General features: G+C 36.9%; 3 protein-coding genes across 3 annotated transcripts; all 3 read left to right on the forward strand.

Annotated features, from left to right (window-relative positions):
* The first annotated feature begins 1128 nt into the window (after window positions 1–1128).
* On the forward strand, window positions 1129–6596 carry LOC311286218 (uncharacterized protein). Its single transcript, XM_084402332.1, has 7 exons — window positions 1129–1416; window positions 1568–1876; window positions 2193–2270; window positions 5226–5303; window positions 5692–5796; window positions 5888–5922; window positions 6045–6596. The coding sequence occupies exons 1-7, from the start codon at window positions 1377–1379 to the stop codon at window positions 6462–6464; spliced, it is 1065 nt and encodes a 354-aa protein (XP_084258458.1). The 5' UTR covers window positions 1129–1376; the 3' UTR covers window positions 6465–6596.
* Window positions 6597–12713: 6117 nt separating this feature from the next.
* LOC311284151 (uncharacterized protein) lies at window positions 12714–18070 on the forward strand. Its single transcript, XM_084399027.1, has 7 exons — window positions 12714–12937; window positions 13045–13368; window positions 13749–13820; window positions 16269–16346; window positions 16682–16786; window positions 16870–16904; window positions 17020–18070. Exons 1-7 carry the CDS (start codon window positions 12898–12900, stop codon window positions 17413–17415), a joined length of 1050 nt encoding a protein of 349 aa, XP_084255153.1. The 5' UTR covers window positions 12714–12897; the 3' UTR covers window positions 17416–18070.
* Window positions 18071–20944: 2874 nt separating this feature from the next.
* LOC311284195 (protein CD300H-like) lies at window positions 20945–25267 on the forward strand. The gene is made up of 8 exons (XM_084399097.1): window positions 20945–21079; window positions 21255–21581; window positions 23353–23439; window positions 23810–23887; window positions 24145–24223; window positions 24335–24374; window positions 24599–24676; window positions 24760–25267. Exons 1-8 carry the CDS (start codon window positions 21040–21042, stop codon window positions 24826–24828), a joined length of 798 nt encoding a protein of 265 aa, XP_084255223.1. The 5' UTR covers window positions 20945–21039; the 3' UTR covers window positions 24829–25267.
* Window positions 25268–25479: the final 212 nt, after the last annotated feature.

The raw sequence follows: 25479 nt of genomic DNA on the forward strand, positions 1-25479 counted from the left end.
AGCCCAACTAAAACAAACACTGATCACCATAATGGCGACTTAAAATTACGGTTTTCTCCTTCAGTGATTCTGCTTGTTAACACCAGGTGTCTTCTTTTTGTTTAAAATTGTGTAAAAAAAAATTGTTGTAAATTTGACTTATTTTAAATGGTTAACTTTTAAGGAATTAATTTGATTAATTATTACTCAATTCTAATTTGTTAAATTTAATTAATAATATTTCTTGCAATCTGTTGCCACAATTTTATTGATTAGATATAGTGTATTCATTTTTACAGTGTAAAGCCAAAACAATCTCTGTTACCATAAATTAAACGCTTATCTCTGTAAAGCTGCTTTGAAACAATCTACATTGTTAAAAGCGCTATATAAATGAGGATGACTGACTGACTTATTCTTGATTGCAAGTGAAGCATATGTTTTATCTCATTATTATTATATTGTGAGTCTGTAGTTATTAATGTGAATATCGTTTCCTTGTTGGATGTTCAGTTCAAGGTTTGTCTGTTTTCATCGGTTCACTCCTGCTGGCTGATGTTGAAACTGCACCATTCAAAAGTAGATGAATATCCGTATAAATCATTGCAAGCAACATATAAATGGCACAGATTAGTTTGGTGCGATTGAGATGCTTAAGAAAAGCTTCATCATTATAATATTAGGAGGCCTTTAGCTTCAGTTAAACATGTGATGTCTTCGGCTCACACTTGCCAAACAGGAAGTGAAACTACAGCCACAGGAAGAGCTTTGAGGCTTCAGCTAAACACACTACGTTTCCCACAATGCAACTCTTCTCCAAGAGCTCATGCAACGGAGAAACAGTGATTTTAATGTTGAAGCAATTTTCTGTATTATTTAAAGTTTCTGTAAAGAACAGCATCTTTCCCATCGCTGTCGATTACCACAGAAAATACCCCAACAAGCATTTCGTCTTCGCCTCGTGTCTTTTTCAATCAGAGTTTGGCAATAATTGTTTCCTTAAAATGTTTGACATTTTTCTACAAGTGGATAATGCTTAACATGTAAAGGGCAACAGAAAGCTCTCAAACATGTTAAAGACAGAACAGAAACAGATAGGACAGGAAACAGGATGTGGTTGATGAATTCACAGTAAATTTCCTGGTCAAAACTGAGAGGCGTTTTCACACCACATGGAAACACAGACACACAGTCAGTGAACAGTATGAGTTTGACTCTCAACACGTGAGATGAGCAACTACTCACTGAACAGAACTGATTTTCTAAACTGAACTGATGAAGAAATGAAGTTTCCACATATAGATGAGAGCAGTATTATTGCTGTTGGAGTTTCAGAGAGTCGTGTGAGGAACTACTGAGAGTTTCAGACTGATTTTCTGAACTGAACTGATGAAGAAATGAAGTTTCCACTGATAGTTTGTGTGTTTCTGCTGACGGGTAAGAGCTGAAGATCTCCACTAAAAGTGTTTATTATCTAATATCATGGTGTATGTTATCAGTGTACATGAGTAAAGCAGTGTGTGTGTGTGTGTGTGTGTGTGTGTGTGTGTGTGTGTGTGTGTGTGTGTGTGTGTGTGTGTGTGTGCAGTGAGCAGTTCACTGTCTGAGGGCATTACAGTGAGAGGAACAGAGGGACGACGAGTGATCATTACGTGCCCTTATCCAGAAGGATATAAAAAGTCTTCCAAATACTTCCACAAAGGACTTTACAGAGACCGTGTCCTTATACTACAAACAGATGGAAAAAAGACCAGTGGCAGATTCTCACTGAAGGATAATCGTCAGACCAAATCATTTACAGTGACCATCAGTAACCTGAAGATGGAAGATGCTGGACCGTACGGATGTGGAGCTGGATGGACACACTACACACAAATCCAGCTAAATGTGATCAGAGGTGCCTGATATTCAACACTTAAATCTGCAGTCCGTAACTTTAGGCGCTCTAGAGGTTAATAAACTGCTGCGTCTTGCGGAAGAACATTGAGCCGGAGCTACTTCTCTCTGTTTATGTCTATGAAGAGTCACACTGGCACTGGATCACTGGATTACTGGATTACTCCTCAAATAAATGAATACATTTTGTAAAATTTTTAACACAAACAGTTACGGACTGCAGCTTTAACACCAATCTGCTTCATCACTCATGTTTATTGTTTTATGAATATATTTGTTTAATTTGAATGGCTTGACGGCTCTTCCTCATTTCTCAGCTCCAGAGACAACGACACGTGTCCAGATCTCATCATCCAGCATTAGTCCGTATAGCAGCACTGAACACACCAGCACAGGTACACACACACACACACACACACTGACTGCACCCGCTGACATCTGCACTCACATGTGTTTTGATGAAAATATTGTTAAAGTTACTGTGTTTATGTACATGGCTTTTCAGAACTTAACTTCCATCAAAACACATTAATAGTTAGTCTGATTATATTGAATGCAGAGATATCAAAGCTTCTAAACACAATTCTAATGCTGCATTTATGATCATGATGCAATTCCTGTAATTACGTGTTTCCAGCTCGTTCTGACAAAACAATTCATGTCTTACACAAACTTGCACCAACTTGGAAACTCTGAATTTCATGAAAGCTTCAACTTCTGTAAAAACATAAACCAAAATTGCATCACACTGAACATTTAGAGGTTGTGATGTTCCTCAACACATGAATCAAATGTACAACAAGTGAATGTTTGACGCATCATTTTACAGTCAGTATTTTTTAGCCCTTTCTTTGTTCTGCAGTTTCTGAGTAAAATCATCTCATAATGACAGTAATGACTGAGTCCAGCTTTGCATGGGTTTGACAGAAACTTTTATCCAAAGCGACTCTGTATCAGTTCAGATAATAAAGTGTCTTCTAATACCCCTTTTCCACCAAGGCAGTGCTGGTGCCAGTTCGGAGCCGGTGCCTACTCGCAAACCAGTTCTTTGTGTTTCGACAGCCAAAGAACCGGTTCTCGGCCAGGAAAATTGTTTCCAAAGCGGCACCAACTCTTTGCTGGACTGGAACCGTTCTTTTACCACGTCATGCTTACGTCGGGGGCTGGGGGCGGGGTTACTGTCGAACTTCTTCTCGAACGTAACCTCCGTCTAAAGTAATCCAGACGAGCAGCACAAATGTGTTCTAAACATCTTCTTCTGACCCCAGTATAGGATCGAAAAGCCAGGAGAAACATTTGCAGAAAGACAATGTAGTCCGCCATTGTAATTGTTATGCTTGAAGTTGGCGCAAGCGTTTCTGGGAAAGCTAAGACGTATGGCAGCGTACACAGTGACGTAACGACGTCGTTCACTGGGCTCTCTAGTCAGTGGAAAAACAAACAGGTTCTGAGATGGTTTGCAAGTTGAACCAACTTTGAACCAGCACCAGTTCCGAACCAGTTCTTTTTTTGGTGGAAAAGGGGTATAAATGAGCACTAATAAAATGTGATACTCACACGACAATAATCAGTGTTTTGAACAGAAAACACAAACTTCCCCAGCCAGCACAGCCATAGAGAGGTTTCATCTGGTCTTTCTAACTGGGTCCCTGAAAGTTTTGTCTGCAGTTTCCATGTATACCTCACATGGGTTCGCCAGATGAAATCAACACTACTCAGTGTGCACACTATAAGCCCTGTCCAAAATGGCACCTTAAACACTTGCGGTCTTCCTACGAGTCTACACTTTAGTGACATAATGCCGCTTTGACTGTCGTATAGAAGTCTGCTGTGGAGCTCACTTCAGTGCCGGCTCGCCAAAAGTGCGGATCGAGGACACATATCGAGCACCCTTCTGAATCCTAAATTGACGAATGGGACACCCTGACTTAACAGACACACACACACACGCACACACGCCAGCCATTTTAAGTCCACAAGAACGAAAGTGCATATAAAGTGACATTTGGGACAGGGCGATGGTATTAAATGTAACACTGAATCAGTTTATAAATATAAATTAGATAATTAAGTGATTAATTGAATGATGATTGATCATTGTTGAAGAGAGCTGATGATAACGAGCAGAATCACTGAAGGAAAGAAAAACAACAAGAACTACAATTGATTTCCAGCCACAGCCTTAGATGAAATCAACTGAAGAGAAAAGAAGACATTAAATCTGTGAAGATCTCAGCAGAGGAGAATTAAACAACTCCACAAACAGCATTACCAGCTTCACTTATTACTAACCAGACTGACTTTATTTCTGTTATATGTCTATAAAAGAAGATAATTGAGAATTAACAGAGGTTTAGGTCAGAGGTATTCAGTCCTGCACAGCGAAATCCCCAGAGTTAAATTAGCACTGCTCAGTGTTTATATAATCCACACTCAGAGTGTTATAAGTAACACTGAAGCAGTGTTAAAGGTAATGAGATAATTAAATGATTCATTGAGTGATTATTGAGTATTATTGAAGACACCTGATGTTAACAAGCAGAATCACTGAAGGAGAAAATCAGATTTTAAGTCACCATTATGGATATCAGTGTTTGGTTTAGTTGGGCTCACTTTGTCTCTTTGTTCATTTGGCTGTTATCACTCAGTTACAGTAGGCAATCTAAATCTAAAGTTATAAATGTAAGGGTCAAGAGCCCAACTAAAGCAAACACTGATCTCCATAATGGTAACATACCAATTACGTTTTTTTTTTCCTTCAGTGATTCTGCTTGTTAACATCAGGTGTCTTCAATAATGCTCAATCATCACTCAATTAATCACTTAATTATCTCATTAACTTTAACACTGCTTCAGTGTTACTTATAACTCTCTATAACAATTTAACACTGGGGCTTTTGCTGTGTACTCCTAGAGGGCCACTGTCCTGCAGAGTTTAGTTCCTGGTTCAGCACACCTGCCTTTGTATTTTCAAGTGATCCTGAAGTTGTTGTTCTTGTTGTTCCTCTGTCCTTCAGTGATTCTGCTTGTTATCATCAGCTGTCTTCAATAATGTACAGTCATCATTCAATTAATTACTTATTATCTCATTAATTCAGTGTTACATTTAACAGCCTGTAATGTGTACACAGAGCAGTGTGCTTTGCATTTGGACTAACCCGTGTGAGGTCTACATGGAAACTGAGGACAAAACTGTCTGGGCCTCATATGGCTGTGATGGCTGGGTAGTTTATATGCAGCAATAGCACAGGGCAAACAGTGTTATGTGTGTTTTTGTCTATTGTTATTATTTGTTATTATATCACTGCATGAGCGACACATTCACAGTCACTGGTGTTTCTCTCTGTCAGCGACTCATCAAACAGAAACTGAAACAACAAGAACAACAACAGGAAATACTACAGTTCAACTCTATCAGACAAACACTAGTAAGCACACAAACTACACTACCCATAATGCAACTCTCTGATCACATGATCACTCTTTGAAAGGAAATTGGTTTGAACATTTTGTGGAGACACATTTTATCTACTGTATAAATATAAAATGATGCACAAATCAGCTTTCAATTAATTTGGTTTGACATCAACCGTAAAGAGAAGTGTTTTCTTCTGGAGAGTTGAGGTTTACCATTGCAGTTTCACTTCAGTTACACAATATAACAACTGTATATTTACAATATTACAATATTCCTAATGGTACAATAATCATAGGAATTTATATTAGTTATTAGAATGTTATTGTTGATTTTCCAGTATAATCAGAATCAGTTTGTGTTTCATCATGTAAATATCATGTGTTTCGCGTTGCCTTCAGATCTGGCTTCTGTTGCTGGCGGTCTGGATTCGGTTCTGCTGGTTCTGACTCTGTGTTCTGGAACCTTCATCATCCTGAAGAAGAGGAAGAGGAAATCTGGGACAGGTAACAGTTTGTTTGTGATTATAAAGTCATTTTTAGTGTTGATTTGATTTATTTGACTTGTTCTTTTTCTCTCTATTCATGCTCCATTCAGCTTTATTTCAGCAAAACATGCAGCACAATACAGAGGTGGGTGTTCAAGTCTTTACCTGTAGAAGATCAGACATGCATGTTAAATGATTGTTTATTGATCAACAGAGAGAATTATCTACATAAACTATTCAATTATTGATGTATGTGTTGTTTTTCAGACTGAATGCATCTATGAGGAGATTCCAAACAATAATGTAACTATGGTAACGTCTTCGTCCAATCAGAGGCCTCAATCTTCATCCAATCAGACGCCTGCATCACACCTCAACACCCGCCCAAAAGTCTCTACTGTTTACGCCACAGTAACCAATCAGCAGCCTGATTCAAACCCCAGTCACACCCATTCGACCAATCAGGTGACAGATACAGCCGGTGATTATTATGCCAATATAAAGTCTCCTGAAGCAACACAGGACAGCGGGACAGAACTGATCTACGTAACAGCAACACATCCACAAAACATCTCAACACATCCACAAAACATCTCAACACATCCACATTATGTCACAACAAACGAGGGTCCGATATATTCATTTATATCAACCATAAATGAAAAACACTCTCAAAATTTGGTTTAATTATTCAATATTTTGACACTTCTCTGTACAAAACACAGTTTATAAATTGTATAATATATAAATAAAGTTCACAGTCATCTTACTAACAAGATAGCTGCTAACAACAGAAAATAAAATGAAAGAAAGTATGTGAATTGATTCTTTTTTTTTTGTAATTCGTACACCTCATCTACAGTTAAAGCTAATCAAATGCAAAACATCCCTTCTTTTTCCCATTTATCCTCTTCTTCTCTCCTGGAGACGCTGTGTGAAGTGATTCTGGTGTTTCAGAGTCAGTGTCGCCAGATCTGAGTAACAAAACTAACCCAATGACCCTAATCCAAACATCAGAACTCAACATTTTACACTCCCATTCCTAAAAGACATATTTTACAGTTTTTTTTACTTGAAAAACACTGTATAGTCTCAAAATTTAACATTGTTTTATCATAGATAGAATATATATATATATATATAGAGAGAGAGAGAGAGAGAGAGAGAGAGAGAGAGAGAGAGAGAGAGAGAGAGAGAGATGAAGTTTTGAGATATGCATGAAATGTAAAAATACATCTACTGTAAAATTATGAGAGTTTTACAATTTAAATGTTGCAAACAGAAAACATCTATTTTGTCAGGAAACACTGTTTAAATGGCCGTCAAAGGAGAAAGATGCTGTTAAAGCCAAATAGTGTAGTTTCAACATTTACCAGCAGGGGTTAATGGGGCTAATATGACATCTACCAGCAGGGGTTAATGGGTTAATATGACATCTACCAGCAGGGGTTAATGAAGTTAATATGACATCTACCAGCAGGGGTTAATGGAGTTAATATGACATCTACCAGCAGGGGTTAATGGAGTTAATATGACATCTACCAGCAGGAGTTAATGGGTTAATATGACATCTACCAGCAGGGGTTAATGGGTTAATATGACATCTACCAGCAGGGGTTAATGGGTTAATATGACATCTACCAGCAGGAGTTAATGGGGTTAATATGACATCTACCAGCAGGGGTTATGTAAATTCTAGAGTTGGTGATGTCACTAACCCTGGAGGAATGTTGTGTACATTATTATTATAGTGAGTATGTCATCATCAACATTGAGCTGATTACACCTCAAACTTTTTCTAGGCTTTCTCTGCCACAACAATTGTGTTACACAAACACACTGTTACAGCAGCCAAATAAAAGTTAAAGTAAAAAGAAAGGGGACCAAGAGCCCAACTAAAGCAAACACTGATCACCACAATGGTGACACTTCAAATTAAACAAATATCAACAGCTAAACCTCTGTTAATTCTCACTAAGATCATCTGACAGCAATAGTCAAAGTAATTATGTCTAAATGAGACCATAAATGATCTTGAAATATGTCCACAATGCCCACATTTGAACTAGTTTTTAACCTTGTACGAAGGTTCGATGAACGTCTATATCGGACGTGCAGAACACGTCAAAAAAAGACGTCATAAAAACTTTCATTCTGGCTCCTCAGTGGACGTCATTTCAACGTCCGATTTTTGTAACAAAGACATTGAAAAGACGTCTTTGCTTAGTGGGTCCAGTCCTTCATCCATCCTTCATCGTTCACTCAGTTTCTCACCTGGACTGAGGATTGTGAGCTTCCCTACAGTCTGGATTCAGCCGATCACGATCTCACAGCCAACCTGTAAAGATAAGACACTGATCAGATGATCTGATCAAACTGTTCAACCTGCTGAAAGTCATATTCACTGACCTGTTAGTGTGTGTCCTCTGCTGCATTTCAATAAATGGTTAAACGTCATATGTGCTTCTCTTCTCTGAGTTTACTTACCGTTACAATATAATATAATATACCAAACCGTCTTCATCCTCATCATTTTCATCGTGTTACTGAACATGCTTCATAATCAAGCTTGTCTTCTCTGTTCATTATAGAGTTCAGAAAGATCAGATTCATCTTCTTGATTTGAGTATTTGGTGTTTTGTGTTTTTGTTGTAATTATCATTAATGTGGCAGTTTGACTTTTGACTCAGTTTACAGCTGACATTCACAAATATGTATAATATATATATATATATATTTTTTTTTTAAAGCTGAATGTGTCTCATTAAATACTTTAATGGACAAATTAAACCATGTTATTCTTGATTGCAAGTGAAGCATAAGTTTTATCTCATTATTATTATATTGTGTGTCTGTAGTTATTAATGTGAATATCGTTTCCTTGTTGGATGTTCAGTTCAAGGTTTGTCTGTTTTCATCGGTTCACTCCTGCTGGCTGATGTTGAAACTGCACCATTCAAAAGTAGATGAATATTCGTATAAATCACTGCAAGCAACATATAAATGGCACAGATTAGTTTGGTGTTATTGAGATGCTTAAGAAAAGCTTCATCATTATAATATTAGGAGGCCTTTAGCTTCAGTTACATGTGATGTCTTCGGCTCACACTTGCCAAACAGGAAGTGAAACTACAGCCACAGGAAGAGCTTTGAGGCTTCAGCTAAACACACTACGTTTCCCACAATGCAACTCTTCCCCCAGAGCTTATGCGATGGAGAGAGAGATTTTAATGTTCAAGAAATATTCTGTATTATTTATAGTTCAAGTGTTTCTCCATGCTGTCGATTACCACAGAAAATACCCCTAACACACATTTCTTCTTCATCTCATGTCTTTTTCATTCAGAGTTTGGCAAGGATTGTTTCCTTCAAATGTTTGACATGTTTTCCTATAAGTGGATGATGCTTAAAGGTGCCTTGTGTAATGTCCGCCAAAAAATCAATTCATACTCCACATTCCATACCAGATGGGGGCAGTATACCTCCAGAAAGTGAGTTGGTCTACTCTAGAGTAACAACTGAGAAACGGCATAGTCTCTATGCTCCGCCCCTACCTTCACAACGACCCTAGAGCAATAGCCGAAGCCGAGCCAACTCCTAATAGAGGACGTTTTGACTCCAGAGGAATGTTGGTTGATGTCAAGTGATTTTGAAATATGACATCTTCAAGCTACTCCCCTTCACCTTTACCAGTGAATATGTTCATATTCGTTCATATTACATTTTTATTGTTAGTTTGAATTACATTAATTTGACAGACAGCATTCGCTGATGTTGACCAAGCTAGCGCCAACGTAACCAGAGCTGCCAACTCTCACGCATTCACCGTGAGACACACGCAATTGACACTTTTCACACACTCTCACGCCACACATTCATTTTCTCACGCACAGAAAAATCGCGAAGCAAAGAGGACACGGAGACCGACAGACTACAGAGCAGGTTAGTTATGATATAAAAAAATCTCAGCTCTCAGATTCAGTCAATTTTATTATGCAATTCAAACAATAAATACCGTTTTGGTGCTTGTAAATGTTACACGACAGATCCCTAGCGCACGTGAACCGATCATCTCTACTAGCTAAGGGCTTCAGCCATTCTTCCGCTCTCTTCCCTGAACTGAAATGTAGTAGTGGGCTGTACTTTCCACACGATTGACATCAGGTTAAAGTACGCCCACAAGCCGTGCGAGTTATTCGTGTATTGCAGTTTGGCTGGTGGTTATGTTGCCCGCATACCGCCTCCCATGGCCGAAACTGGTATTATGACACCTGTCGGGCTGTGGCTAGTAATTTAGCATGCTAATTCAGGTTGATATCTCTGCAGCACTATAACTTGTCATTTTTTGAATGGCATCATCGCCCTTATTTCTTCTCATTCTTTTGATGTGTGTAGCTCATTTTTTGGATATTTTTACCTCAATTCTTACACATGGCACCTTTAACATGTAATTAACCCTCTGGGGACCAAAAACGCGCCCACGCGTTTTGCTCGTTTTTTTTTTTTAGCAATGAAAATAAACACTAAATGCTCTGTTAATTTTGATCTTTCATTTTCGTGTAATACATCAATCGATCCTGTTCAGTTTCTATTTTTTTTCTGTATACTCACAATAAAAATAAAGTGTTTTGCTTTTTGACAAATAAAGAAAAACTAACATGATGCTATTTCTGCCTTCTCTCTGTCAGTAAACTCCCATTTGAAACGCGTTCGAAAATGATCTATAACTCCACGAAAATTCAGTCAAACAGGGAAACAGACCCACGGGCATAAAGCTTGAGATCGCAGCTTTTAAATGGAGTAATTTATATAAAAAACAAATATTATCAGCTTCTGTAATCTGTATAAAAAGAGAGCGACTCCAGTCGAGCTCATTACGAGCCATTCAAAAGTAATTTGACCACGCCCCGGAGAGCGCGTGCTATTCAAACGCAAATTCTGAGAACCATTTCAGTCTGTGAAACGCCCCCACATCAGCTGTAAACAAAGCGCGTCGCAATCGAGTGAGGCATAATATAGCCTAGCCTACCTTATGGAGAAAAGTTTCCTCAGAACAGTGCTGATATGAGGAGCAATATCTCCTGATATGAGGAGCAGATCCCGCTGAGGAGTGAGGTAGGCTGTTTTCTTTTCTCAAGTGTGGAATAACGTTATGGAATAACGTTAGTGTAGGCCTATGCAAACCGCAAAAAGATGAATCGCATTTCTATAATATGACTCGCCTTTCTGTGAGATGAATGAAGGGTACATATTTGTAAAGACTGTTTAGCCTAAATATGAATCGCGCGTCTGTGTGTGAAAGAATAAACTGCTTTGCTATAGCCTACTGAGATGAGTAAAAATTGACTGGAATATGTTGAAATAAAATGTATTTGTATAAGCAACGTATTAAACTGCAAATTAGCATTTATATGCCCTAATATTTCATAAAAACAACGTTACAGTCAGTCACTTGTTGACTAGATTTGGGTACAGTTTTTAGGCTACTGTAGAATATACTGCCACATCAAATAAGCTTTTGTTTAGCAATTTCTGCTCATATCTAACGTTATATATATATATATATATATATATATATATATAACTATATATAACTATATTACTTATATATATTATATATATTTATATATATTATATATATTATATATATATATATATATATATATATATATATATATATATATATATTTGCTATATTCAAACTAATGAATACATATGATAAAATGTAGGCCTATAATCTTTTTTCTTTTTCTTTTTTACAAAGAAAGAGTACACTTGAAATATTGTTGAAATTGTAATTATTGTTGTAATTGTAACATTTTTAATAAAATAACAAAACATATTTACAAGAGAGATGTAAGCGAAATCTTAAATGGTCAATATAAGTCTTCTTCTAAATACATCTTTTGTCCTTGCATTGTGGCTCAGTCAGTGTCACACCTGAATGAATGGCTAATTATGCAGAGTCATTATGCAGAGTGGGTGGGACATTGTAATCTAAGGTGTAAACTACTCCTCCCCCTCGCATATTGGCTTTCCAAGCAAAACCTGTTTTACACCATTTAAATCAATGTATTTTTTTTTTTTTTGTGAACGATAAAGCAAGACTATTTTCACATAATTTTGAAGCTAGAACTCAAAGGGACAACATCCATTAGTCAAAAGTCTTGTGGACACATATTTAATATGTGTTTTGTGGTCTTAATTCAGCAACTTTCATTTACATTTTTTTCAATAACCACGCATAAACATTATTCTCTTAAAAATACAAACATCTACATACACGTTGCTCGCATATTATGGTAGCCCTGTTTGTGCTATATAGAGTGAATTTACACCTTTGCCATTAACATGTTTATAAATAACTGAAAAAAGCACAAATGTCAAGGCATGTCAGAACATCTCAAGGACCCCAAAAACAGCTTGGTCCCCAGAGGGTTAACATGTTTTGAAATTATGTTTTATAAACAAAGTTCGGGAGGAGCACGTTCAAATAATCAATCAACCAATCTATCAATCATCTCATCAAACAATTACCATGTCTACCCTATCAGCATGAGAGGAAGCATATATATATTCACTCTGTCAACTCACCTAACTTCCTTGACAGTTTCAGCATCCCTCCACCACCCCGACTCCTCACCCTTGGCTTGTTCTTTCACAGCCAGGAATACGGGGGGAGTACTCTGGGTTCGGGCCGAATACCGAGCCCGGAGCCCTCTCCTCGGACAGCACGCCAAATACGCATTTATTCTATCTGACTTATTTGTAAGTGTGAACTAGTGAAAATATATTAAAACATTCAGAAGTAGAAAAAGAGCAACAGAAAACACTAAACATGTTAAAGACAGAACAGAAACAGGATGTGGTTGATGATTTCACAGTTCATTTCCTGGTCAAAACTGAGAGGCGTTTTCACATCTAACGCCACATGGAAACACGGACACACAGTCAGTGAACAGTATGAGTTTGAGACTCAACACGTGAGACGAGAAACAAGCGTATTATTTTACTCTCCACATATAGATGAGTCAGTATTATTGCTGTTGGAGTTTCAGAGAGTCGTGTGAGGAACTACTGAGAGTTTCAGACTGATTTTCTGAACTGAACTGATGAAGAAATGAAGTTTCCACTGATAGTTTGTGTGTTTCTGCTGACGGGTAAGAGCTGAAGATCTCTACTAAAAGTGTTTATTATCTAACATTATGGTGTATGTTATCAGTGTACATGAGTAAAGCAGTGTGTGTGTGTGTGTGTGTGTGTGCAGTGAGCAGTTCACTGTCTAAGGACATTACAGTGAGAGGAACAGAGGGACGACGAGTGATCATTACGTGCCCTTATCCAGGAGGATATGAAAACTCTTATAAATACTTCTACAGAGGAGTTTACAGAGACCGTGTCCTTATACTAGAGTCTGATGGAGGAAAGTCCTCAGTGATCAAGGGCAGATTCTCACTGAAGGATAATCGTCAGACCAGATCATTTACAGTGACCATCAGTAACCTGAAGATGGAAGATGCTGGACCGTACGGATGTAAAGCTGGATGGATGTTTCCTCACTACACACAAATCCAGCTAAATGTGATCAGAGGTGCCTGATATTCAACACTTAAATCTGCAGTCCATAACTTTAGGCGCTCTAGAGGTTAATATTACTGGATCACTGGATTACTGGATCACTGGATTACTGGATTACTCCTCAGCGGTGCGACCCGACCGTTGTAAAGTAGTCCCAGTATAAACACTTATTCCGTAACTTTAGGCGCTCTAGAGGTTAATAAACTGCTGCGTCTGAAGAATATTGAGCCGGAGCTCCTTCTCTCTGTTTGTGTCTATAAATTTAGTAAATTTTGAACACAAAAAAAGTTACGGACTGCAGCTTTAACACCAATCTGCTTCATCACTCATGTTTATTGTTTTATGAATATATTTATTATGGCGTGACGGCTCTTCTTCATTTCTCATCTCCAGAGACAACGACACGTGTCCAGATCTCAACATCCAGCATTAGACCGTATAGCAGCACTGAACACACCAGCACAGGTACACACACACACACACACACACACACACACACACACACACACACACACACACACACTGACATCTGCACTCACATGTGTTTTGATTGTGTTTTCATAACTTTTCCAGGGTTCTCAAGTTTTATCAAAAGCTTGGAGTGAGATCACATGCGGTTGGGGGAGGAGCCCTAATGGAGCCCCGCCCCCACCCCACCCCCCAATTTTACCCATTGGTCATAATTAACCAGCACAAATTGAAATTATAACAATTGGTAAATCTGATAAATGACAGAGCAATTCATCACATCAAATATACTCTTTAATGTTATATTTCAAAATTACAAATATACAAAAATTACAAAAATATAACAAATTGCTCCAAACAGTTTGAAAAAACAAATCTTTTTGCATTTTGAATGTGTCTAGTCGAAATCGAAATACAAATGCAATGCAATGGCAATGATTAATGTATGTTTTGACAGGATATAAAATATTACCCAGAGCACTCTGCTTTAACCCTCTGGGGTCCTTCGTTTAACAGTCACACTCAGGACCTTCGGGTCCAAAAAATGGACCCGGAGGGCGGGATTAATATATATATATAAAAAATCATTTTTTTTTTTTTTTTACTTGTTTTTTATAATATTTTTTCTTTTCTTTTTTGGTGTTTTGAGATAATTTTATGATTTTAATTAATATTTATTCAATAATTATGACCCATTTTTTCCCATTGAATATAATAGACATTTTTTATATATATTTTTATTTTATTTATTTTTTATTAAAAAAATGTGTGTGTGTGTGTGTGTTTTTTTGTACTCTTGATGTTTTAGAGATTCACCCCTTCACCGTTGAGTCCTTTTTTTCTGCATCCTGGCTGATTTGTAGATTGTATGCACAAAAAAATTCTGTGTTTTCATATTTTTGACAATTTCCCATTCATTTCCTATGGGGGTAATTTTTGACCAAAGAGCAGAAGTGTGACGTGCTTGGATCATGACCCCAATATTTTTTGTGTGTTCACATACCTAATACCATAAAAGTCACCAAGTTTCGGAAAATTCCGATGAAGCTGTGATTTTTAAAAATTCAAAACAGATTTTTGTAATCTGAATTTATTAGTGTGTATGTGTATAAAAGTGTGTTTGTGTGTGTGTGTGTGTGTGTGTGTGTGTGTGGATGTGTCTGTTTTGCACTCTTGATGTTTTATAGATTAACCCCTTCACTGTTGTGTGCTTTTTTTCTTTTTATTTGGACCCGAAGGACCCCAGAGGGTTTTAATAAGTTACATGTAGCCTTAATGTAACTAGAAAGACTATTAATACAGTATAATATATAATTTAAAATAAAATGAAGAAATACATCTTCATTCCTTCCCATACCCACTAACATTTCCCTTAGTTTCAGATAACGTAAGCTAGCCAAACTGAGCCAAAGCTTCTGGCCTGGTTGCAAAGTAGTTGGAGAGTTTTTGACTGCATCAATAATAATGTACGAGGGGCTATATATTAAATGTTCTAGCCTAAAAATGTTAGACAAGCTTTCTTCCAACTTACCTTCTACATCACGACGTGTGTTCGCGCGATGTTGTTGGTTACCGAGTAACGAATGTACGGTGGCCGAGAATGTTCCGTCAACTTCTGTGTGTTCGCGCATCTATGTTGCCTAGTAACGAACGCAATCTGGCCGAGATACGTGCTGGCGGCAGGAACCTTCATTTTGTGTGCCTGCGCCTCGTATACAACGTTATATATAAAGCTTGCAGGACAACTTGGTTGGCATTGCCTTTTCAGCGTGAGAAATACACGGTGTGGCGTGTGAGCGTGTGAACTGGTTGAATTGCGTGTGTCTCACGGCCAATGCGTGAGACTTGAGAACCCTGCTTTTCAGAGCTTAACTTCCATCAAAACATTAATAGTTAGTCTGATTATAGTGAACACAGAGATATCAAAGCTTCTAAACACAATTTTAATGCTGCATTCAAGATCATTCATGTCTTACACAAACTTGCATCAACTTGGAAACTTGAAAGCTTCAACGTCTGTGAAAAATAAACCAAAATTGCATCACACTGAACATTTAGAGGTTGTGATGTTCCTCAACACTCGAATCAAATGTACAACAACTGAATGTTTGACGCATCATTTGACAGTCAGTGTTTTCATGGTTCTGCAGTTTCTGAGTAAAATCATCTCATAATGACAGTAATAACACGAGTCCAGATTTACGTGGGTTTGACAGAGACTTTTATCCAAAGTGACTCTGTATCAGTTCAGATAATAAAGTGTCTTCTAAATGAACATTTATATAATGTGATTATCAGTATTCAGTGATATGAACAGAAAACACAACATTTGTTCATATGCAGCAATAGCAAACAGTGTTAAGTGTGTTTGTCTATTATTATTATGTGTTATTATATCACTGCATGAGCGGCACATTCACAGTCACTGGTGTTTCTCTCTGTCAGCGACTCATCAAACAGAAACTGAAACAACAAGAACAACAACAGGAAATACTACAGTTCAACTCTATCAGACAAACACTAGTAAGCACACAAACTACACTACCCATAATGCAACTCTCTGATCACATGATCACTCTTTGAAAGGAAATTGATTTGAACATTTGTGGAGACATTTTGGTTTGACATCAGCCGTAAAGAGAAGTGTTTTCTTCTGAAGAGTCGAGGTTTACCATTGCAGTTTCACTTCAGTTACACAATATAACACCTGTATATTTACAATATTACAATATTCCTAATGGTACAATAATCAAAGGAATTTATATTAGTTATTAGAATGTTATTGTTGATTTTCCAGTATAATCAGAATCAGTTTGTGTTTCATCATGTAAATATCATGTGTTTAGCGTTGCCTTCAGATCTGGCTTCTGTTGCTGGCGGTCTGGGTTCGGTTCTGCTGGTTCTGACTCTGTGTTCTGGAACCTTCATCATCCTGAAGAAGAGGAAGAGGAAATCTGGGACAGGTAACAGTTTGTTTGTGATTATAAAGTCCTGTTTTTAGTGTTTGAATTGATTTGTCTTTTTTCTCTATTCATGCTCCATTCAGCTTTATTTCAGCAAAACATGCAGCACAATACAGAGGTGAGTGTTCAAATCTTTACCTGTAGAAGATCAGACATGTTAAATGATTGTTTATTGATCAACAGAAAGAATTATCTATGTTAACTAGATTATTAATGTATGTGTTGTTTTTCAGACTGACCGCATGTATGAGGAGATTCCAAACAGTGATGTCGCCATGGTAACATCTTCCTCCAATCAGACGCCTGCATCTTCACCCAATCAGACGCCTGCATCTTCATCCAATCAGACGCCTGCATCACACCTCAACACCCGCCCAAAAGTCTCTACTGTTTACGCCACAGTAACCAATCAGCAGCCTGATTCAAACCCCAGTCACACCCACTCGACCAATCAGGTGACAGATACAGCCGGTGATTATTATGCCAATATAAAGTCTCCTGAAGCAACACAGGACAGCGGGACAGAACTGATCTATGTAACAGCAACACATCCACAAAACATCTCAACACATCCACAAAACATCTCAACAAACGAGGGTCCGATATATTCAGTGATCAACCATAAATGAAAAAGACTGTCCACAGACATTGTGTCACGAATCAAGCCTCTGTGGTTCCTTGTACTCGCCTCCAGAGGGCTCCCTCTCCCGAATATTGACATTATCCATTTTAACTCCATTCCCCATGACCCGTGCCTGGTACTGGTTATCTGCACACCTGCCGCTCATCATTCAGACTATTTATTCAGTCTCTCTCCACTCCATCATTGCGAAGTTTTGTTCTGCCCTGGCTGACGTTTCTGAGCGTATCGTTTCACTGCCTTTGTGACTCTGCTTTGTTTGCCTGGAGACTCGCTACTCTGTTCGCTGCCCTGAAACTCTGCCTGCCTTTGCATTATTAATAACAGTAACATACTGTAAAGATTACATTGAAGAACTGTAAATTCACAGCTGCTCTTGTTTTGCTGCTTTTACATGTGTGCTGTATAACTGTAGTTTATGATTTACAGTACTCTTGTACATTTACAGGCTTTACAACCAAAATTGCCAGTAAGTTGCTGTAAATTTTACAGCAATTTTTTTCCGTGTACGTTTGTGTTCAGCCTTGGATATCTCTTTTGCTGGTGTTTGATCCCTGCCTGTTTGTTCTACGTTTACTGCTGATAATATATATATTTTTTACTGTTATCAGTTTATAAAGTGTATATACTAACCAGAAATGTTACTAACAACTTTAAAAAAAAAAAAGTAAATAAAATGTAAAAATGACACAAAATTCAATATTCTTTGGTACACCTCATCTACAGCTCAATAAAGCTATTAAAAATGTGAAATACAGCAGAAACCAGCGATTATGAGGCAATTCACACAAGAGGCAACATTAAGAAAGCAGAGAATCAGAGCAATGATGAAGTTTAAGTGCAAAAGGCAGTAGCTTTGACAAGATATTGTGTAAAACACTACACAGCTCTTTATATCTTCTCAGGCTCCTTCAGGACATGATCACACAAACCAAGTTTCATAATAACATCCTATTGAGTTCATAAAATACATCATATTACTACAAAATAGTAAATGGCCAACATGGGAAAGTTGGGTGTCGTTCAGCTTGATATTAAACTATTGAAGGTCAAACTATTTATAGGCTAAAATATCAATTGTCCATTATCCGCCAACACTAGGTGGCGCTGTGCCGAAACTCCTCACGTTCCCTCAGGGTAAGATGGCTGTAGAGGTGCAGGTTTGACATCAGTTTGTCGGCCAAATCTTGGAAGCGAGTTGCATTTTAGCACTTCTGGTTTCATCGTCCCGAAGTCAATGGGGTTTTGAAATGGGTTTTGGTGAAATGGCTGAAATAAGGTCTGTGGTGAACACAAGCTCAAGACACGTGTAACGGGTGTTTGAAACGGTTAACCGATATTAATATGTCTTAGGCTAGTAAAATAACAGAAGTCTAAATTCGTCTACAGGAGCTGGTGGTCAGTAACAACACAGAAACATAAGTTTAAATTTGGTGCAGGTACCATATATTGCAAAATAATTAAACAAAATATTTACAAATAGAAATAATGAAAGGAAAGAAAAAGAAAAGAATCCCAAAATATTTACAGACTGCAGTTGAACCGGTTTGTAGTTAAGTGCACTTGGTAGTTGTTGTCCAAGTATATACTAATATAAATTACAGCAAATACACACACACAACAATCAAAAAGACAAAGGACTGTCCCAGCAATAGATGGTATACAAGACCAGCACGACAACCCACAAGGGTTTTATGGAAGTTTGTAGTGATAAGTCCATAAGTTATTGTTCATCATGTGAAGGATGTGTATGTGGGGTTGAAGCACTAGTCTATGGAGAAGTGTGTGGGGGACAGGCTGTGGACAACCTTCCTACCAGACCAGTAGGATGGCTATTCAGTGGATGCTACACTGATGGTAGGCTCCCAGCAATAGAAATTCGGCTCGCAATCATTCGTCTCCAGACAGAGAGAAAAAAACCTGGCCTGTAGTACAACAACAGGACCAGTAAATAACAGGGCTAAGTTGAAACTAAGCATCAGCTCATTCCACACTCAGATATCATTTTCATGTGCACACAATTCAAAATTATTACAAAATGAATCAATAAATGTACAAACTACAAATAATAAACATTAAGGGCATGACAACACAATAAACAGTACAATGTTAAAGTTGTATTGGCTGCACAAAGTTCAAATAAATTCAACAGTACTATAATCAGATTTCCTTACTACATATAAACACACTTACTGAAAACAAATATATTTGTAACCCACAAATGCAAATGTCACAAAAGCATAAAATTAATCAAAACCAGTTGGTGAATATTTGGCTAACATGTTAGCTTTCAGCATGTAGTTCATTCATTCAGAGTACTCACCAGTTCCTCTAAGTAAACATATGGCAATCTGGTGACGGTGACAATCCCCTGCAGCCACTAAGTTATTCTAAAAGTTACAATGATGTATTTAACTTAAAAGAATAAATCAAGCAAAAGAGTGAATTGTTTGTTGAACACAAACCTATCCACAGCTGCCGATCAGCTTCCCCACACCTCTGAATGAGGAAGAAGCTGCAGCCTAATTAAACTTGTGCTCTACTGCGCGATTGGCCAAGCACAGTCACATGACTGGGGCGGCATGAGATCACTTCTTAAAGGGGCAGCAGAACTAATAATATATTACCAGATTTCAACCTGGGTTACACACGCTTTATATTCTACCACATAAAATACATCAGTATTTCCCCACTCGTGATTTATTGAAGCTGTTACTTGTCTTGAAAAAGGCGGTTGCTAACAAGTGTCTAAATGTGACGACAGAGTCAGTCGTGGAGATTAAACGTCATCAGCCGAACATGTAAACTCAGTCGCTTTTACAGCATCGATAAGCTTATAATTGAGATTTTATAAACTATTCTAACTCAAACCTTCAGGGAAAATGTTTCTAGATAAAAACTGAAAGAGTTTTCAGAAGTTTAGTGATGGTGACGTTGAAGTCATGTGACCATGATGTAGTTCGTTTATAGCCTACCTTTAGCTTTTCACTTCTGGCGACTGCATTTAGGCTTCAATATTCATAAAAGTTGTGTTCATCTGAAACATGTGTGTATCATGAACTTTTGTTATTCATAAAGCTTGTTTTTTTCTTGCATAATCCAGAAGCCTATGGGAAAATCCTATTGTGTTTTTGTGGAGGGAATCAGTGTGATGTGAACTGCCGGCTGGACTACAAGTGTAAGACTCTTCTTTCTTATGACGATGAACACAGGAAGAGAACTGATACTTGAGAAGTTGTTATATATTTTAATATTTTATTTTGATCTCATCATTTATATTTAATATACCCTAGAAGAGTTGTTCACTGGAACGCTGTGTGAAACACTCATATTTTACACACTGTGTAAATGTCACAGATGCTCATTCCCTCTTATAATGAAGTGGATCATCTCTTCCTCACAGAGTAAAACACTGCTTATATATTTAATAAAGTTTGGTGAATCATCACTGATGTCCTGTAGAGCTGATGTGGTTAGAGAGACAGAAGGGGAAGGAAATATATATTTCAGTTGCTGACACACATTGTTCACTCAGTACGGAAGAGAACGACAGTAACGTTTGTCACACAGAATTTGGTCTTTTATTTAAGCGAAACGCTTGTCAAATTTCATCATGTTGGACGTCCTGCTGCTCTTTTCCAGCATCTGTACAGGTGAGTTTGAGACTCTCAGCTCTTTTACACAGAGTTTGACATCTTCTCTTGTTTTTCCTCTGTTATCACATGATCATCAGACTCATATGGATGATATTTGTCAGTTATTATTCTGGCCTGCTTATGTCTCTTGCTCACACATTACAGCTCTATATAATGATATTTGTGTTTTCAGCTGTTGTTGTTGGAGCTTCACAGACAATTACTGGATCCAGAGGAGAGAGAGTTGAGATCAGATGCTCATATGAATCTGGATATGAATCATTTTCAAAGTATTTTTGTAAAGGGGAGTGTAACTATAGAAATAGAAACATCATGGTTAAATCAGGATCTCCAGCTAAAGACGAGAGATTCTCTCTGACTGACGACACGACGGCCAGAGTTTTCACCGTCACCATCACTGATCTGAGAACAGAGGATGAAGGCCAATACTGGTGTGTTGTGGAGAGGACTGTGCCTTTGCCTGATGTCTATTCAGAGATTGTGTTGCTGGTTAAAGAAGGTAAGTGATTCATTTGTTAATAGCAGAAATGAACTGCATGGAAACAAGCTGAGAGTGAGAGATCAAGTCATTAATCTTGTACAACCCCAGATCCAGAAAAGTCAGATAATTTTGTAAAATGCGATACAAATTAAGAATCTGTGATTTGTTAATTCTGTTTCAACTTTATTTTACTGACAAAAGTACAAAGAAAAGATTTCCCATGTTTTGGTCACACTATATTAGGGTATATTAGGGTCCAATTGTCACTATAACTATGACTTGGTAGTGTGTTACACTGTAAAAAAGAATACATTGATTTTATTGATATCTAATTAATAAAAATGAGGCAACAGATTACAAGCAATATTATTAATTAAATTTAACAAATTAGAATTGAGTAATAATTAATCAAATTAATTCCTTTAAAGTTAACCATTTAAAATGAGTAAAATTTACAAAATATCTTTTATTGCCAACATTGAAGACACCTGGTGTTAACAAGCAGAATCACTGAAGGAGAAAACCATAATTAAAGTCACCATTATGGTGATCAGTGTGTGTTTTAGTTGGGCTCTTGACCCTTAAATCATTTACTTTAAGTTTTGTTCGGCTGCTGTACATGAGTTATAACAGCCAGATGAACAAATAGAAAAGGTGATGTAATGGTGTTGGTTGTGTTTTAACATAATCATTATTTCACAATCATTTGACCTGAATCACTGAACTCATATAGAGTCCAATTTATGAGTTAGGTGAACTATATTAATTATAGCAGCACTGGCCTTGTACGGCATAATATTTTTTAACTTTTACAATGTAAGGCAAATAATTTCTAAAAAGTTTCTCTTACATGAAAAGGACACACACAGACATCAATAATCAGCCTGTGAATCTCAACAATGGTGACATTTATAAAGCATGTTGCAGTGCATTCTGGGTGCCACCAATCAAAACTCATTCATGGCTCCTATCATGCATTGCTGCATGAATAAATAATGAGCTTATGTTCAGAGGTGATCTGTTTGTCACCATCGCAGAGATTCATACACTAAATTTTGATGTGTGTGTGTGCGTGTGTGTGTGTGCGCGTGCCAAAAAATATATATATATATATATTTTTTATTATTGATTTGATCATTTGGATTTCATTGAAAAGGCTAAAAATATTATACTGCTGTAATTAATAAAGTTAACTTAACTCATAAATTGGACTCTATATGAGGTTCAGTGATTCAGGTCTAATGATTGTGAAATAATGATTATGTTAAAACACAACCAACACCATCAGATAATCTTTTCTCTTTGTCCATCTGGCTGTTATAATTCATGTACAGCAGCCGAACAAAACTTAAAGTAAATGATTTAAGGGTCAAGAGCCCAACTAAAACACACACTGATCTCCATAATGGTGACTTTAATTATGGTTTTCTCCTTCAGTGATTCTGCTTGTTAACACCAGGTGTCTTCAATGTTGGCAATAAAAGATATTTTGTAAATTTTACTCATTTTAAATGGTTAACTTTTAAGGATTCATTTGATTAATTATTACTCAATTCTAATTTGTTAAATTTAATTAATAATATTGCTTGTAATCTGTTGCCTCATTTTTATTAATTAGATATTAATAAAATCAATGTATTCTTTTTTACAGTGTAAAGTGACTTTACTGTATTTCTTTGGCACAACAAGAAACAGAGTGATTAAAACAGAGATTGAATGAAAGATTGTATGTATTTTAAATGAACTTCAGTGTCAGTGTTTTAAGTTGATCTTTCCTGTGACCCTTCAGATAAAAAGACCACTGAAGTTTCAACCATCAGCCCTTCTTCAGAAACACCGTCATCTTTCAGTACAACAGAACTGAGTCCACAATCAGGTCAGTTCCTCTGTCTGTCGCTCTTTATGACTCTTATTTCTTGAATATTGTGCTTCTAAATGTACTTGAAGTCATTTATATATATTAGATGATTCCTTTGAGATTAAATGTGTTAAAGTTGTTGAAGACTGAAGGTTCAGTCCTCAGATGTTTGCTCACGGTTATTAAAAAAGCACAAATTGCTTTGGATAAGAGTGTCTTTATAATGAACATTAACATATTTTCAGTTGAAAGTAATCAGTGTAAATCAATAAACGTTTGTTCATATTCACATGATGTGAATGGTTTGTGTGTGAATGTAGAGCTTTAGAGTTTATATGTGTTCATGTTCTCACTGCATGATTCAGTCACTGGTGTTTCTCTCTGTCAGAGACTCATCAAACAGAAACTGAAACAACAAGAACAACAACAGGAAATACTACAGTTCAACTCTATCAGACAAACACTAGTAAGCGTTTTAACTAGTAAAAGTGTGTTTTCCTAAGTTACAGACACCGGCCCTGTTGAGTTAAAGACGGTGAGATTGAGTTCACTCAGTCTCTGTGTCTTTTGTTTTTGCTAGAAACTAACTTCTAGTTTACTTGCATGGGTAACTTTATTTCAGACGCTGTAACTGTCACAGGTGAAGCTTTTATTAACACACTCCTGTATCTTCACATCATTCATCAGTTTGGAGAGTTAATCATGATGATCTTCCTCTTTCAGTTCATCATGTGATTGTGATCACAGCGGCATCTGGAGGATTATTCATCATCATCATCATATTGTTCATATTATTTTTAATGTAAATAAAAATTTAGCAATAAGGAGTACATAAATATATATTTTGAACTAATTCATAAATATATTTGATTATTCATTGTATATTAATTTAAATTAATTGTGTTTTTGACAGTCGGAAGAAAAGAAAAAACAGAAGATCTGCTATAAATGAGGTGAGATGATCAAAAATAAAAATGGCTTTTTTGTATATTTAGAGATGTTGTTCATTGCTGGTCCAACTTGTGATCAAGTCAGTTTACATCATATGTTGTGAAATTATGAGACTGCTCAAACATCTCATGACAAACTGACAAACTCTGATTGAGACATGAACTCACTATGTTTAAAATCTATTATTTTTTTGTGCTGTAAATTCCTTCTCTCTGTTTCCCTGTAGAGCGATGATCCCAGTGCAAACACATATACAGCTCTTGAGCTCAAGTCCAGATCATCTGACCTCTACGACACACTCACAGTAAGAGAAATATCAAAACCTACATGTGCAAAAGCATTTGTGCATTAAAAAGTCAGATAATAATCAGTGAGTCTTTCACACAGTCTGTCCATCCCAGACCTGCTGTTCACCAGTCCGGTTCTTCTGAATATGAGAATCTGACTCTTCAGTAGCTCTTCAAGTCTTCTCAAGAAGAAACTCTCATCACTCTTACTCAATAGATACTAAACAGTCCTTACATTCATTCTTTTCAATCTATATTATATGAGCAATCTCACCAACAGTAATACAATTTTTTTAATTGTCGTGTCAATTGACCCAGAAAGGTGTACTTCCATGATAAACTCCCTAGACAAAGAAAAAAATGTACCAAGTCAACTTGAATTTTTTTATGGATGATTTGATTGTAGAAAATCTGCAAAGGAAACAAGACAAAAAAAGTAAATAATTTGGCTTGATTTCAGATTTGGTTGCAAAGTGAGTAAACATAATAAGTAACATGCCACATTGGCTCGTGATTTGACAGCGTTACCCGCCACAGTTGATTTTTACCCACATTTAGCGGGTGTTAATTTCAAACCCTGTATACATGAGATAAACCAAGGAGCTTAATGAACTAATGAAGAAGGTGACCATGGAAACAAAGGAGTGGCGGTACACTGCACAAATGCACACAGCAAGTCCAAACACAAACTGACATGTAACAATAATATAATATAATATATATACATTAATAATTAAGAACCAAGAGAAATCATCTTCATCCTTCTCATAATTTTCATTTTTCTGATCATGAGTCATAATTGAGCTTGTTTTGTCTCCTC

Source organism: Rutilus rutilus (genome assembly GCF_951802725.1).
Source record: "Rutilus rutilus genome assembly, chromosome: 2".
Classification (NCBI taxonomy): domain Eukaryota; kingdom Metazoa; phylum Chordata; class Actinopteri; order Cypriniformes; family Leuciscidae; genus Rutilus; species Rutilus rutilus.